The sequence below is a fragment of the Triticum aestivum genome, chromosome 6A, assembly GCF_018294505.1.
Source record: "Triticum aestivum cultivar Chinese Spring chromosome 6A, IWGSC CS RefSeq v2.1, whole genome shotgun sequence".
NCBI lineage: Eukaryota > Viridiplantae > Streptophyta > Magnoliopsida > Poales > Poaceae > Triticum > Triticum aestivum.
Window position 1 is genome coordinate 283,185,619 of NC_057809.1, and position 12,627 is coordinate 283,198,245.

At 49.9% G+C, this 12,627-nt stretch overlaps 1 protein-coding gene and 1 non-coding gene across 2 annotated transcripts; both read right to left on the reverse strand.

The window, feature by feature from the left end:
* Positions 1-825: 825 nt before the first annotated feature.
* Positions 826-899, reverse strand: TRNAD-GUC (transfer RNA aspartic acid (anticodon GUC)). The gene has a single exon. It is a non-coding gene; the product is annotated as a tRNA-Asp (tRNA).
* A 1,064-nt stretch (positions 900-1,963) lies between these two features.
* Positions 1,964-12,347, reverse strand: LOC123130606 (cytochrome c oxidase subunit 2-like). The gene is made up of 3 exons (XM_044550457.1): positions 12,260-12,347; positions 3,563-3,860; positions 1,964-2,342 (listed from the first exon to the last, which is right to left on the reverse strand). Exons 1-3 carry the CDS (start codon positions 12,345-12,347, stop codon positions 1,964-1,966), a joined length of 765 nt encoding a protein of 254 aa, XP_044406392.1.
* Between the last annotated feature and the right edge of the window lie 280 nt (positions 12,348-12,627).

Sequence of the window (12,627 nt, forward strand, 5' to 3'; positions counted from 1 at the left end):
CCTGCTGGTCTTCTTCAACCTTTATCTGTTCCATTACAACCTGGGTCTTCTATTTCAATGGATTTTCTTGAGGCACTCCCCAAGTTTTATGGTTATAGCTCAATACTTGTGGCCGTGGACTGTTTCACTGGCTCATTTCATTCCTCTATCTCACCCTTTTAGCTGTATACCCTATCTTGTATCCGTAGTAAGTCTACTCTTCTTACCCCCTCTCCTCTACCTTTTGTGGCCCATCTATTAGCTTTTTGACCATCTTTGAGTCATAGCGAGACAGCTCTATCTCTTTTCACAAGTACAGCCGTAAGTACAGTTTCAGGCGTCAACGATCAGCAGTACTGAGCTACGGAAAGTCTATCGAATTATAGCTACGGAAAGTCTATTGAAAGGACCTAATCAAAGGCTACTACAGCTATAACTGACCCGCCTATGGAATATATTGGCTCGGCTAAACTGACATGAAATGAAAGAGAGGAAGGCGGAAGCTATTGGCAAATAGAGGGGGATGTTCTCCGTGTCTTTTAGCCCTCACTAGATGACAACTTGCTTACTTTTCACTTCTTCTTAAGCTTGGTAGACTAGTTCCTGACTGACTTGATAGTGCGATGAGCTTACTTGCTCTAGTTCTATCCTCAGGATTTACTTACCTGAGTACCTAGCACCAAGGATCGATGTAATTTACTCTCAAAAGGATGTTGTTGATGCTAACACGCATATAAATAGATGTTCCCCACTGCTTGCTCCTCTTACCCGAATGGGGTTATATGCCTTAGTGAAACTTAGGGTAAAGTGGTAGAGGTATGACCTCGGGAAGAAAGAAAGATTGGGCGGGGAAAACGGGGTTCGAACCCGCGACTTCTGGCATGACAGACCAGCACTCTAACCAACTGAGCTATTTCCCCCTTTCGTAACTACTATCAATTCAACAGTCACCTACCGGTTACCTTTGTAACTATACCAAAGTAGTTGTACAACAGAATGCCCTTCGCCTTTAGTACTTTTCTTATATATATTATGTTATATACTAAATGTGTCAAAGCAATAGAACTTATTGAAAAAAAACAAGCCCATCTTTCTCAAAAAGGAAGAGAGGGTGTGCCCCCCCCCCAGAGAGAACCCCATTCTTTCAATAAAGTTCTAATTAATTATGTAGAAAAAGAAATAAGGAAAATAGGAGTAAGTGAGTAGGGTCAACAAGATTCTAAACGAATACCACAAGTGACGGAACCAATGATGATGAAGAGATAAGGGGCGAAGGATATTTTTTCTATTATTCCAATACTTATTTATTGATTATCTAATTTATTTAGATCCATATTCATTTTCATTTGCAAATACAAACTCTCTTTCATTTTCTTTTTACTTTTGCGCTAAGGATAAGGGAACTGAGAAAAAAAGAGGTGGCTTGGCTGGTACATCAAGCATATGACATATTGCTTGTTCGGTGTGGTACACATATCTGTCAATGTCAATCAAGTAAGAAAATGAATTCCCACTGTCTAAGGAAAAGATGAAGAATTACAATTTATTGAGCTTGTAAGGCCCATTGAAGTCCCCGAGAAAGGACATAAATAGGGCTATAAGTAGGCCGTTTGCTATTGCAATAAGGGATGCTCGCCTTTCCTTTTGACGGCTTGGCTTCCTATCGCTCCTATGTAGTGGTCGGCCTTAAAAGGAGTCTTCCTATCATACCATCATGCATGCCTATGTTATAGTGCGTTAAGCTTCGCCAGAAGCAAGCAAGATGATGAAGCGAAGCTTCATAGACAAGGCTCGTTCCGTGCTTGACTTACGAGCTCGTGTAGTAAGGCCTCACCCTACTTCAATAAGGGCTTATGCACTCCACTCGTAAATGAGCATTAGAGCTTTTTGAGTGAGCGAGCGAAGCCTTCCTGGAGCTTCCCCCTTCCCTCACCCGAGAATTGCATTTCCGCTTCAGCTTCCTCGGTTTAGTTGGTTTGGAGGATTAATGATTAGATACCCAATCCGCATAATCTTTCAAAGTCACTGCTTCTACGACGATAGGCGTAAAGGCATGATTAGTTCCACGAATCTCACTGCACTGACCATAGTAAAATCCTTCTCGTTGTACTGAGATGGAGGTAAGATTTGAACAATCAGGTACAACATCACATTTGACACCTGAGGAAGGTACAGCCCAACTATGAGGTACATCAGCGGGTGTTACAATCATACATAGATGAGTTTTGGCTGGTACAACCAATCTATTGTCAACTTCTAATAAAAGTGATTGACCCAATTCTGGATCATCTTCTGGAATCGTATAACTGTCAAAAGTGAGTGACTGTTCATCAGAACTGTTATAGTCCGAATACTCATAAGGTTGGGTCGACGCCCGCCTCCCCCCAAACTTGACTTGCAAGTTTCCCCGCAAGAAGCTCTCCACTCTTACTCTTATTTATAAAGAGCACTATTGTTCTTTAGTTAGGTAGTTCTCCCCCCTCTATGAGACCGTAAGACCCCGGTGGAAACGAAGGCCCGCTTACTGATAGGCAAGAGGGGACCCTTTCTCGCCCAGCCCTACCTACATCAGTGAAGCTGGAACCGAGGAAGACAATGTTCAACACACAAGAGACAAAATGAAGGTATGGACGACCAGTTCACCACGGAAAGGGATGCTAGTCGGCTTTGGCGAAGTTGCAGGCCCCAATAGATCAGATCTCAAGAGTGATTCCTCACCTATCCTACCAGGGGCCAAGTCGAAGGCTCGAGTATAGATTCCCTATGCTCATGTGAACGGCCGGCCCGTAAATCTAAAAGGAACCATAAAAAAGACCGGAAAGTATGTTTGTCCACGAAAAAAACTCGTTCATGAGACCTTGAATTCCCACGTTCCAGCCTGCATTATGCCAGCAGGTCCCACCCCAATTTCTTGAGTCACCCTTATCTAAAAAAAGGACGGAGTCTATCTAGATCATAGGATCACTGTATTCAAAGGTCAATTCTCTTTCTTTGACCTCCCACCGTTCACGACATCCCTTGCTTCTCGCAAGAACGGCTCCTCGGTGGAGGAGTAGAAGCACTGGTCCCATTCGGTCAAGTGCTTATGCGTGCTCTTACCTACCGTGGGACCTCTGTCCCCGAAGCGAAGAAGGAGGAGCAGGAACAATAGGTTGTCCTCTCTTGGCCCAGTAGTTCTGCAACTACTACCGTGGTTGTTGCCAACGGGGATCCCCCATTCCGAAAGGTAACGGGACCAGCCCTTAGGTCCAAAGTTGTATGCCACTATTGTGGTGTCGATAGATTCACTACTGAAGCCCCGTTATCGGACATTGCAGGCTTAGCATCTATTTTTCGTATATCGCTCCACCACAGTGAGAAGAGGTATGTGTACCTCCAGCAATAACAAGAATGGAACCATAGGCTCCTATGCTGGGAGCATTTCGGGGTATAGGTCTAACCACCTCAACTCCCCGTTTCTGGCATGCTATAGTTCTTTTAGTCTCTCGACGACGGGAATGGGAGATGACCGGTAAGCCAGATGCTTCACGAACCACCGGTACATTTCATTGCACTTAAATCACCCTCGTTAAGAGGCACACTCCGATACCATTGATGTCCAATAGCTTTGATAGTAATGGCTGGATCTACTAATACCTCGTCCATTGAGTATAACAGAGCAAATGATGGTATAGCAATGAACAAAAGAATGACACTTGGAAATATGGTCCGAATAATTTCAATAGTAGTTCCATGAACAATCCTTTTTGGGATTGGATTAGTTTGCTCATGGAAATGCCATAAAGCGCAAACCAACATCCGTGATACGAAAACCAAAATAAGAATGAGGAAGAAAAAGATATCGTGATGTAAGTCAATGATTCCTTGCATCATAGGTGTCGGTGTCAAAACCGGCGGATCTTGGGTAGGGGGTCCCAAACTGTGCGTCAAGGCCGGATGGTAACAGGAGGCAGGGAACACTTTGTTTTACCCAGGTTCGGGCCCTCTCGATGGAGGTAATACCCTACTCCTGCTTGATTAATATTGATGATATGGGTAGTACAAGAGTAGATCTACCACGAGATCAAAGAGGCTAAACCCTAGAAGCTAGCCTATGGTATGATTGTTGTGTATGGAGTTGATTGCCTACGGATTACAACCCTCCAGTTTATATAGACACCGGATAGGGTTAGGGTTACATAAAGTCGGTTACAATGGTAGGAGATCTTGAATATCCGCATCACCAAGCTTGCCTTCCACGCCAAGGAAAGTCCCATCCGGACACGGGATGAAGTCTTCAATCTTGTATCTTCATAGTCCAGGAGTCCGGCTGAAGGTATAGTCCGGCTACCCGAACACCGCCTAATCCAGGACTCCCTCAGTAGCCCCTGAACCAGGCTTCAATGACGACGAGTCTGGCGTGCAAATTGTCTTCGGCATTGCAAGGCGGGTTCCTCCTCCAAGTCCTTCATAGAAGATTGTAAACACCAAGAGTAGTGTCCGGCTCTGCAAAATAGGCTTCCACATATTGCCATAGAAAGAATGATATAAACACAAATCAAATCTGCTGACGTATTCCGCAGTGCGCCATCACACTACGGCCAAGTCCTTTACTCAAATCATTTCTACCTTTCCACCTCAGCATGTTTTGCGAGGCAGTTTCCTTGGCACGTCTTGTCAAAGCAGAGATCATGTACCCCCTTTACGGGATTCTCATCAATACGGACGTGGGTAACCCTAACCGCGCCATTTATCACGGCGCTTGGGAGACAAGCGAGTTTTACTAGGCTGGTGGGGACGCACAACCGCATCTGCCATATAAGGGGATAAGGATCCACCTTTTTACCTACGCCTTCTTCCTCCTTTGCCTATCCATCTCCTGCGCACTCGAGCTCCAGTGCCCAAGCCCGCACTTCCCACCTCAACCTTCTCCAGCAATGTCCGGAGTGGGAGGCAAGTGGATGGTCTCCTCCGTCACGGAGGGCCATGTCAAAAAGCTAAGGAAGGCCGGATACTTGTCCAAAGACATCGCGCACCGGCTTCCCAAGGAGGGGCGGCTTCTCCCCACCCCAAGGCCCCATGAGAGGGTAGTATTCCTTCCCCACTTCCTCCGCGGACTGGGTTTTCCACTCCACCCATTTGTCCGGGGGCTCATGTTTTACTACGGCCTGGATTTCCACGATCTGGCCCCGAACTTCGTCCTCAACATCTCGGCGTTTATCGTCGTGTGTGAGGCTTTCCTCCGCATCCACCCCCATTTTGGCCTCTGGCTCAAGACCTTTAATGTCAAGCCCAAGGTGGTGCGCGACAGCCAGGCGGAGTGCGGAGGCGCCATGGCGGGCAAGATGGCTAACGTCCTATGGCTCGAGGGCTCCTTCGTGGAGACCCTAAAGGGGTGGCAATTGTGGTGGTTTTACATCACCGAGCCGCGCGATCCGAAATGGATCGCAACCCCTGAATTCCGATCCGGACCCCCCACGCGGCTTATGTCCTGGAAAGAGACGGGCCTGTCGTGGGGTGACGAAAAAGAGGTGATCGGATTGCAAACATGCATCCAGTCCCTGGTGAACAAGCCGATCAAACTTGTCAATGTAGTCCAGGTTATGCTCGTCCACCGGATCCTCCCATGTCAACAATGGGGCTTTAATCTGTGGGAGTTCAACCCGGCGCAGCACCAAACGCTTAACAGGATCTTCGACATGACGTATGAAGATGTCTGGAAGGCGCTAACCAAAGGCGCCGAGGCTCCCACATCCGCTTCCGAGGACCGCGGATACAGCTCCCAGCGTCACGCTAGCGAGGTAAGCTATTTTCACCTTTTATAGGATGTTAAGTTTTTTCATAGTTTGACTCTATGCGGGATCTAAACTCCCTTACCTTTGACAGGCTTGGCGAGCGAAGTCCAGATCAATTAACTGTCCGGCTCCCTTGCCCGAAGACCCAGCCCCCGCTCTACTAGCGAAGCTGCTGGTTCCGGCACCTTATGTGGTGCCGGAGAAGAAGGCCAAGAAGAAGAAGGCCACGGGGACTCGAAAGAGTTCCCGGCATATGGTGGTGTCGAACTCGTCGTCCGACGAGTCCAAGATGCACTCCTCCCGTGAAGACGAGGAGGAGGAGGAAGAAACCTCTCCCCCCCCCCCCAGCGGGAGGAGGAGAGAAGAGGAAGGCCGCCCCAATGGGGGAGGCCGAGGGGTCTAGGAAAAGGAAGACCCCTCCGCCGGACTATGCCCCCAACGCCGAAGAGGGCAAAGAGGAGTGGCCAAACAGGGCCAAGCGTCCCGCGAAATCGTAAGTTCGGATATCAGAATAACTCATGATGTTCCTTTGTTGCACAGCTTTCCCTAATGTCGAACATAATTATGCAGCCCGCCCCGGGCCGAACTCAACGAGTCGTCGAGCGGCTCCCTGGATTCATCGGACGTGAACTCAGTTCCACCCGCTGTCTCCCCCCACACTGCGGACGATGCCGAAGTGGCGTCGCAACGAGCTCCGGGGCAGGAGGAGGTGGTCCTGGAGGAGCCGCAAGGCGACCTCCCAGACCCTAGGAGTAAAGGGGACAAGACCCCCCAGGGCTCCAAGTCCGGCTTTGTGCCGGACACCGCGCCGGAATCTTCCACGGTTCCGGACCGCGGTAGGTGAACTCCTTCCAAGAGGAGCAAGCCTTCTGAGCCGGCGGCCTCCGTCCAACCGGAGGTGCCGGACAATCTGCTGGAGGTGCTTGACGGCGTCTCCATCGACGAGGGGCACCGTACTATTATGAGTACGGTGATCCAGAAGGTTCAGTCCGCCAAGAGCGGACTGACTGAAGCTTGTGCTAGCCTTCTAACAGGCTTCGAGGTAAGTAAAAATATGTAAAAATAGTACCGCATAGACAGTAGCCCCTGATGCTCTGTTTGGCATTCGGAAAGAAAAGCCGAATAGAGGATCTAGTCAATTTCGCAGGAGTCTAACAATAAAGAGTCAATATGTGTGTGCAGGCTTCGCTGCTATCCACCGCCGCACTGACTGCGGAGGTGGGTGTCCTGAAACAGGACCTCGAGCAGACCGAGCAAGAGCTCGGCCTTGCCAAGCGGCCGCTCGAGGAGAAAGAAGGTAAGAAATACCTTATAGAAAAAGTGCCTATAGAGAGGCGTGATTGCAAAAAATAACAGGATTGCACTACTTATTATAGGGGCCACGACTGAGGTGGCGACCCTCAAGCAGGCGCTGTCCGAGGCCGAAAAGAAAACGTCCGTGGAGCGCACCGAGCGAGAGAAACTTGGGGCTCAGGTCGGCGAGGTGCAGCAAGAGCTTCAGGCTCTCATGAAAAACATGAGAGTTTGGAGCTTGAGTCAAAGACCCAAGCGTCCGAGCTCGCGGCGGCCCTTGAGACTGCCAAGTCTGCCAAGGCTGAAGCCCAAAAGGCCCTCCAAGAGTTGGAGGAGATTAAGAAGATAGCAGCGGGTAAGGCATTCTTTATGCAAAGTAGAAATATAAAAGTAAACTACTTGTTACTTACCCGAATCTGGAGTTCACCAGGGGCATTTGCAGATCTTTCCCGCAGCGTATCCGACGCCGCCGCATTCTACCGAGCTGAAGAGGGCAGCTCGACGGAGAAGGTGTTCTGGTCTCAATATGCTGAGGCCGGACACCCTGTGCCCTTGAGCGACCAGCTGAAACAGCTGGTCGAGCTCCACAAGGCGGCCGAACAGGCCATAAAGGGCTTCATAGTTCAGCTGTGGCCCGGAGAGGCCCTGCTTGGGAGCTACTTCGGGCTGGTGCGGTGGCTGGTGGAGGCCTGTCCAAGGCTCGAGGTCATCAAGCGCTCCGTCTGCATCGAAGGTGCCCGTCGGGCCCTTGCCCGTGCAAAGGTGCACTGGGGTAAGCTGGACGGTGAGAAGCTTGTGAAGGACGGGCCGCCGCCGGGGAAGGAGCATCGCAAGCCCGAGAACTATTACAAGGATGTTCTTGCGGGTGCCCGCCTTGTGGCGGATGAATGTACCAAGGATGTAATTTTTGAATAAACTCGCTCGTTTTTATCCTGTGCGCTGAAAACTTGTTCATAGGCGCTTAAGCAATGCTTGTTGAATTTAAAATATTATTTTCTGTGCGGCCGTTTATCAAAAAATTGAGAGATGGCTAGTTGTCGACTTCTTCCCCCATGCCACTAGTGCTGGGGTGTTCGGGATAAACCTGAGCACTCTTTTTCCCATAGTTGGGTCCTTCGAGGGAGGCGCTCAGCACAACGAACCAGGCAATCGGACTATAATGCTTGAACACTCTCACTTAGCCATAGAACTTTATAATTTTAAATTTCGGCGAAGCCCCTAGTTCGGAAGACCGAGTTCGGGGCGCTATCCACGCCTTGGCCGGACAAATCCGACTCCTCGCTCGAAGCGGCATAAGTCTTTAGGGACTCGAAAAACCTCTCGAACAGCGACCGGTCTCTCGCCTCATCATGACAGTCAGTTTTAGCTTTCTCCACTGAGGTGCTTAACCCAGCTCAACCGGGGCACAATCGCAGTGGTTCTCCTAGTGCTACCTTAGCCAATATAGTGGAACGTAAGGCACCAAAACATAGGAGCCGGGCAGACCCAACTATTGACCCAAATCATGATTCGGAACCGATGCATATAGTGCTATAAGTTCGGGGTGCCGCACTTGTGAAAGTGTACGGACTTCTCACACCATATTAAAGGGTACTGAAGCCCCTGGCGTACTTGTCGTACCACAGTGTACGGGTGCAACATGTCATTAATGAACATATATAAAAGAGAGTAATGCAGAAAATAGACAAAAGCTATGCATTGTTTATAGAGAGGCTATTTATCAAAGCCGAACGATACAAATAGTGCGGTAAGCAAAAGATATTGGACTATTCAGTATGTCCTGACCAGGGGCAGGCCGCGGAATTGTATTTAAAACAGGTATACCGCTCGTAACAGAGACCACCTGGGAGTTCCATAATGCGGCATGGCTTGTCTGCCTCCCTGGATCTAGCATCATTAGTGCGGCAGTCGAATTGCCGAACAGGTCGTCCGAAGTATGGAGTCCTGAAAGTAAGAAAAAAATTAAAAAAAGAATCCGACAGCCCCTAGTACGTTTTAAGCCGTATTATGGGCATGCCGTTATTGTGCCCCTTCCCCTGTGCCCATGGTATTTCAAGGGCGTAGTTATGTACGCGAGGTACTGGTTTCTTTATGTTGCGAAAGCTGGGGTTGGGGCCGCATTGCTAAGCTTGCTCAGAGTGTGCCAGGCAGTCCTGCTGTGGGTTACTCCGGGCGCGCTTGGCAGTGTCTGGCTTTTTAATGGCCGGACTGGAGAATTGCCTGACAAGGCTACTTTGTACCTCCGCTGCGAGAGCCGCCGTATGCTCCTCCGTACAGAGGGAGCGTTCGGTGTTTCCATTGACCGTAATTACTCCTCGAGGGCCTGGCATCTTGAGCTTGAGATATGCGTAGTGCAGCACCGCTTTGAACTTTGCGAATGCGGTTTGTCCGAGCAGAGCGTGATAGCCACTGCGAAACGAGACTACATCGAAGATTAACTCTTCGCTTCAGAAATTGTCCGGGGATCCGAAGACCACGTCAAGTGTTACTGAGCCTGTACAGTTGGCTTCTACACCTGGTATAACGCCTTTAAAGGTCGTTCCTGTGGGCTTAATCCTTGAGGGATCTATGCCCATTTTCCGCACTTTATCCTAATAAAGCAGGTTCAGGCTACTGCCGCCGTCCATGAGGACTCTTGTGAGATGAAATCCATCGATGATTGGGTCGAGAACCAATGCGGCGAAGCCGCCATGACGGATGCTAGTGGGATGGTCCCTTCGATCAAAAGTGATCGGGCAGGAGGACCATGGGTTGAACTTTGGGGCGACTGGCTCTATCGCGTATACGTCCCGTAGCACACGCTTCCGCTCCCGCTTGGGAATGTGGGTTGTGTATATCATGTTCACCATCCGCACTTGTGGGGGAAAGCCCTTCTGTCCATTGTTGTCCGGCGGCTTGGGCTCCTTGTCGTTGCTGTGCAGCCCCTTGTCTCTTTTTTCGGCCCTTAACTTGCCTGCCTGCTTGAACACCCAACAATCCCTGTTAGTGTGATTGGCTGGCCTTTCGGGGGTGCCATGTATCTGGCACAAGCGATCGAGTATTCGGTCCAAACTGGACGGGCCCTAAGTATTCTTTTTGAATGGCTTTTTTCGCTGACCGGATTTATAGCCTTTGAATCCGGCATTGACTGTCGTGTCTTCATTGTTGTCACTGTTAACGCGGTGTTTTTGCTTATTCCGACGTGTCCTGCCACTTTTGTCCTTGGTATCCGAATTACCAGGGTTCTTTGATAAGTTGTTACTGCGAGCTAGCCAGCTGTCTTCTCCCGTGCAAAAGCGGGTCATGAGTGTCTTGAGGGCTGCCATGGATTTCGGCTTTTCCTGTCCCAGGTGCCGGGCAAGCCACTCGTCGCAGATGTTATGCTTGAAGGCTGCTAGGGCCTCTGCGTCCGGACAGTCGACTATCTGGTTTTTCTTTGTTAGGAACCGTGTCCAGAATTGTCTGGCCGATTCTTCTGGCTGCTGAATTATGTGGCTTAAGTCGTCGGCATCCGGCGGTCGCACGTAAGTGCCCTGGAAATTGTCGAGGAATGCGGCTTCCAGGTCCTCCCAAGAACCGATTGAGTCTGCTGGCAAGCTGTTAATCCAATGTCGGGCCGGTCCTTTAAGTTTGAGCGGGAGGTATTTGATGGCGTGTAGATCATCGCCGCGTGCCATGTGGATGTGAAGGAGATAATCCTCGATCCATACCGCCGGATCTGTTGTGCCATCGTATGATTCGATGTTTACGGGTTTGAAACCCTCTGGGATTTTATGATCCATTACTTCATTCGTGAAGCATAGCGGGTGTGCGGCGCCTCTGTACTGGGCTATATCACGACGCAGTTCAGAAGAGCTATGTCTCTTGTGTTTGGCCCGGCCGGATTTGTTGTATCCGGCGTGAAGATCATTGTCACATGCCGTAGGGCACCTGCGCGATCCGTAGATCAATCTTGTTTGTCTTGCCTTATCCTCCAGTATGTCTCGCAGGTCGGGCGCATTTTCCCGTGCCTTAGTTGAGCGGCGGCGGGGCATGGCTTGGGTGGAGGGCTGAGAGGCCTCTCTATCGCGGCCGCGAGGTGGCCGGTCTGCCATGTCATGCATTGGTGATGTAGGTGCTTCCTCCTCTGATCGAGGTAGCGGCTGAAAGATGTCGCCAAAAGGCGAATGCTGAAAGATGTCTGCAGTGGTGAACTCCATTATCGGTGCCCAATCGGATTCGATTGGCGGGGGCGCGGGGGGTTCGGAGTCCGGGGAGGAGTCCGGATCCTCAGAGTCACGGGTCGTGCAGAGTGCGGGGCTAGCGTTCGGCTCGATCGCTTTTGAAATCACAGCCCCCGAGGTGATGTCCAACCGCTCATCCTTGATTGGCGCAATAGGCTCCGAATTAAGGGTCAGAACCGGTGCGTGTGCGGCCTCCAGGATACTGTTTGGAGGCAGAGCTAAATCGTGCCCCTTGAGACAGTGCGGCGCGCTTGGCAGTGGCTCGAATCCGTCGAAGATCAAGTCCCCGCAGATGTCAGCCGTGTAGTTTAAGCTTCCAAACCTGACCTGATGGCCATGGGCGTAGCTTTCGATCTGCTCCAGGTGGCCGAGCGAATTGGCCCGCAGAGCGAAGCCGCCGAAGACGAAGATCTATCCGGGGAGAAAAGTCTCACCCTGGACCGTATCGTTATTGATGATCAAAGGAGCCATCGGGCCTAAAGGCGACGACACAGAGGAACCCTCAATGAAAGAACCAATGTCGGTGTCAAAACCGGCGGATCTCGGGTAGGGGGTCCCGAACTGTGCGTCAAGGCCGGATGGTAACAGGAGGCAGGGAACACTTTGTTTTACCCAGGTTCGGGCCCTCTCGATGGAGGTAATACCCTACTCCTGCTTGATTAATATTGATGATATGGGTAGTACAAGAGTAGATATACCACGAGATCAAGGAGGCTAAACCCTAGAAGCTAGCCTATGGTATGATTGTTGTGTATGGAGTTGATTGCCTACGGACTACAACCCTCCGGTTTATATAGACACCGGATAGGGTTAGGGTTACATAAAGTCGGTTACAATGGTAGGAGATCTTGAATATCCGCATCGCCAAGCTTGCCTTCCACGCCAAGGAAAGTCCCATCCGGACACGGGACGAAGTCTTCATCTTGTATCTTCATAGTCCAGGAGTCCGGCTGAAGGTATAGTCTGGCTACCCGAACACCCCCTAATCCAGGACTCCCTCAATAGGTGTTGCTGGGTCTTGAGATCCTAATTTCCATGGTTCCGCAGCATCACAAAGAGCGATTTTGAGGAATCGACATGATAATGAACGAAGAATCATTGCAATTTCCCATCTTTTTTAGCTCTGCTCCCGAAAAGAGAAAGGAAAGGAGACTGATCTTGACGTCGGTGTTGGTTTTTCCAACGAAAAACAAGAACATTCTTTCACGAACTTCCATGACAAAATGCTAGTTGCCTCATAACGCATACACTCGAGCGTTTGTCCCATCGACGAAGACTACTTACTATACGCGTTTTTTGAAGAGCAACAACGGAAAAAAAATAGGTGAACCTGGATACCATACTATTAAAGAGAAAGATAAAGACTAACAAGAAACCAA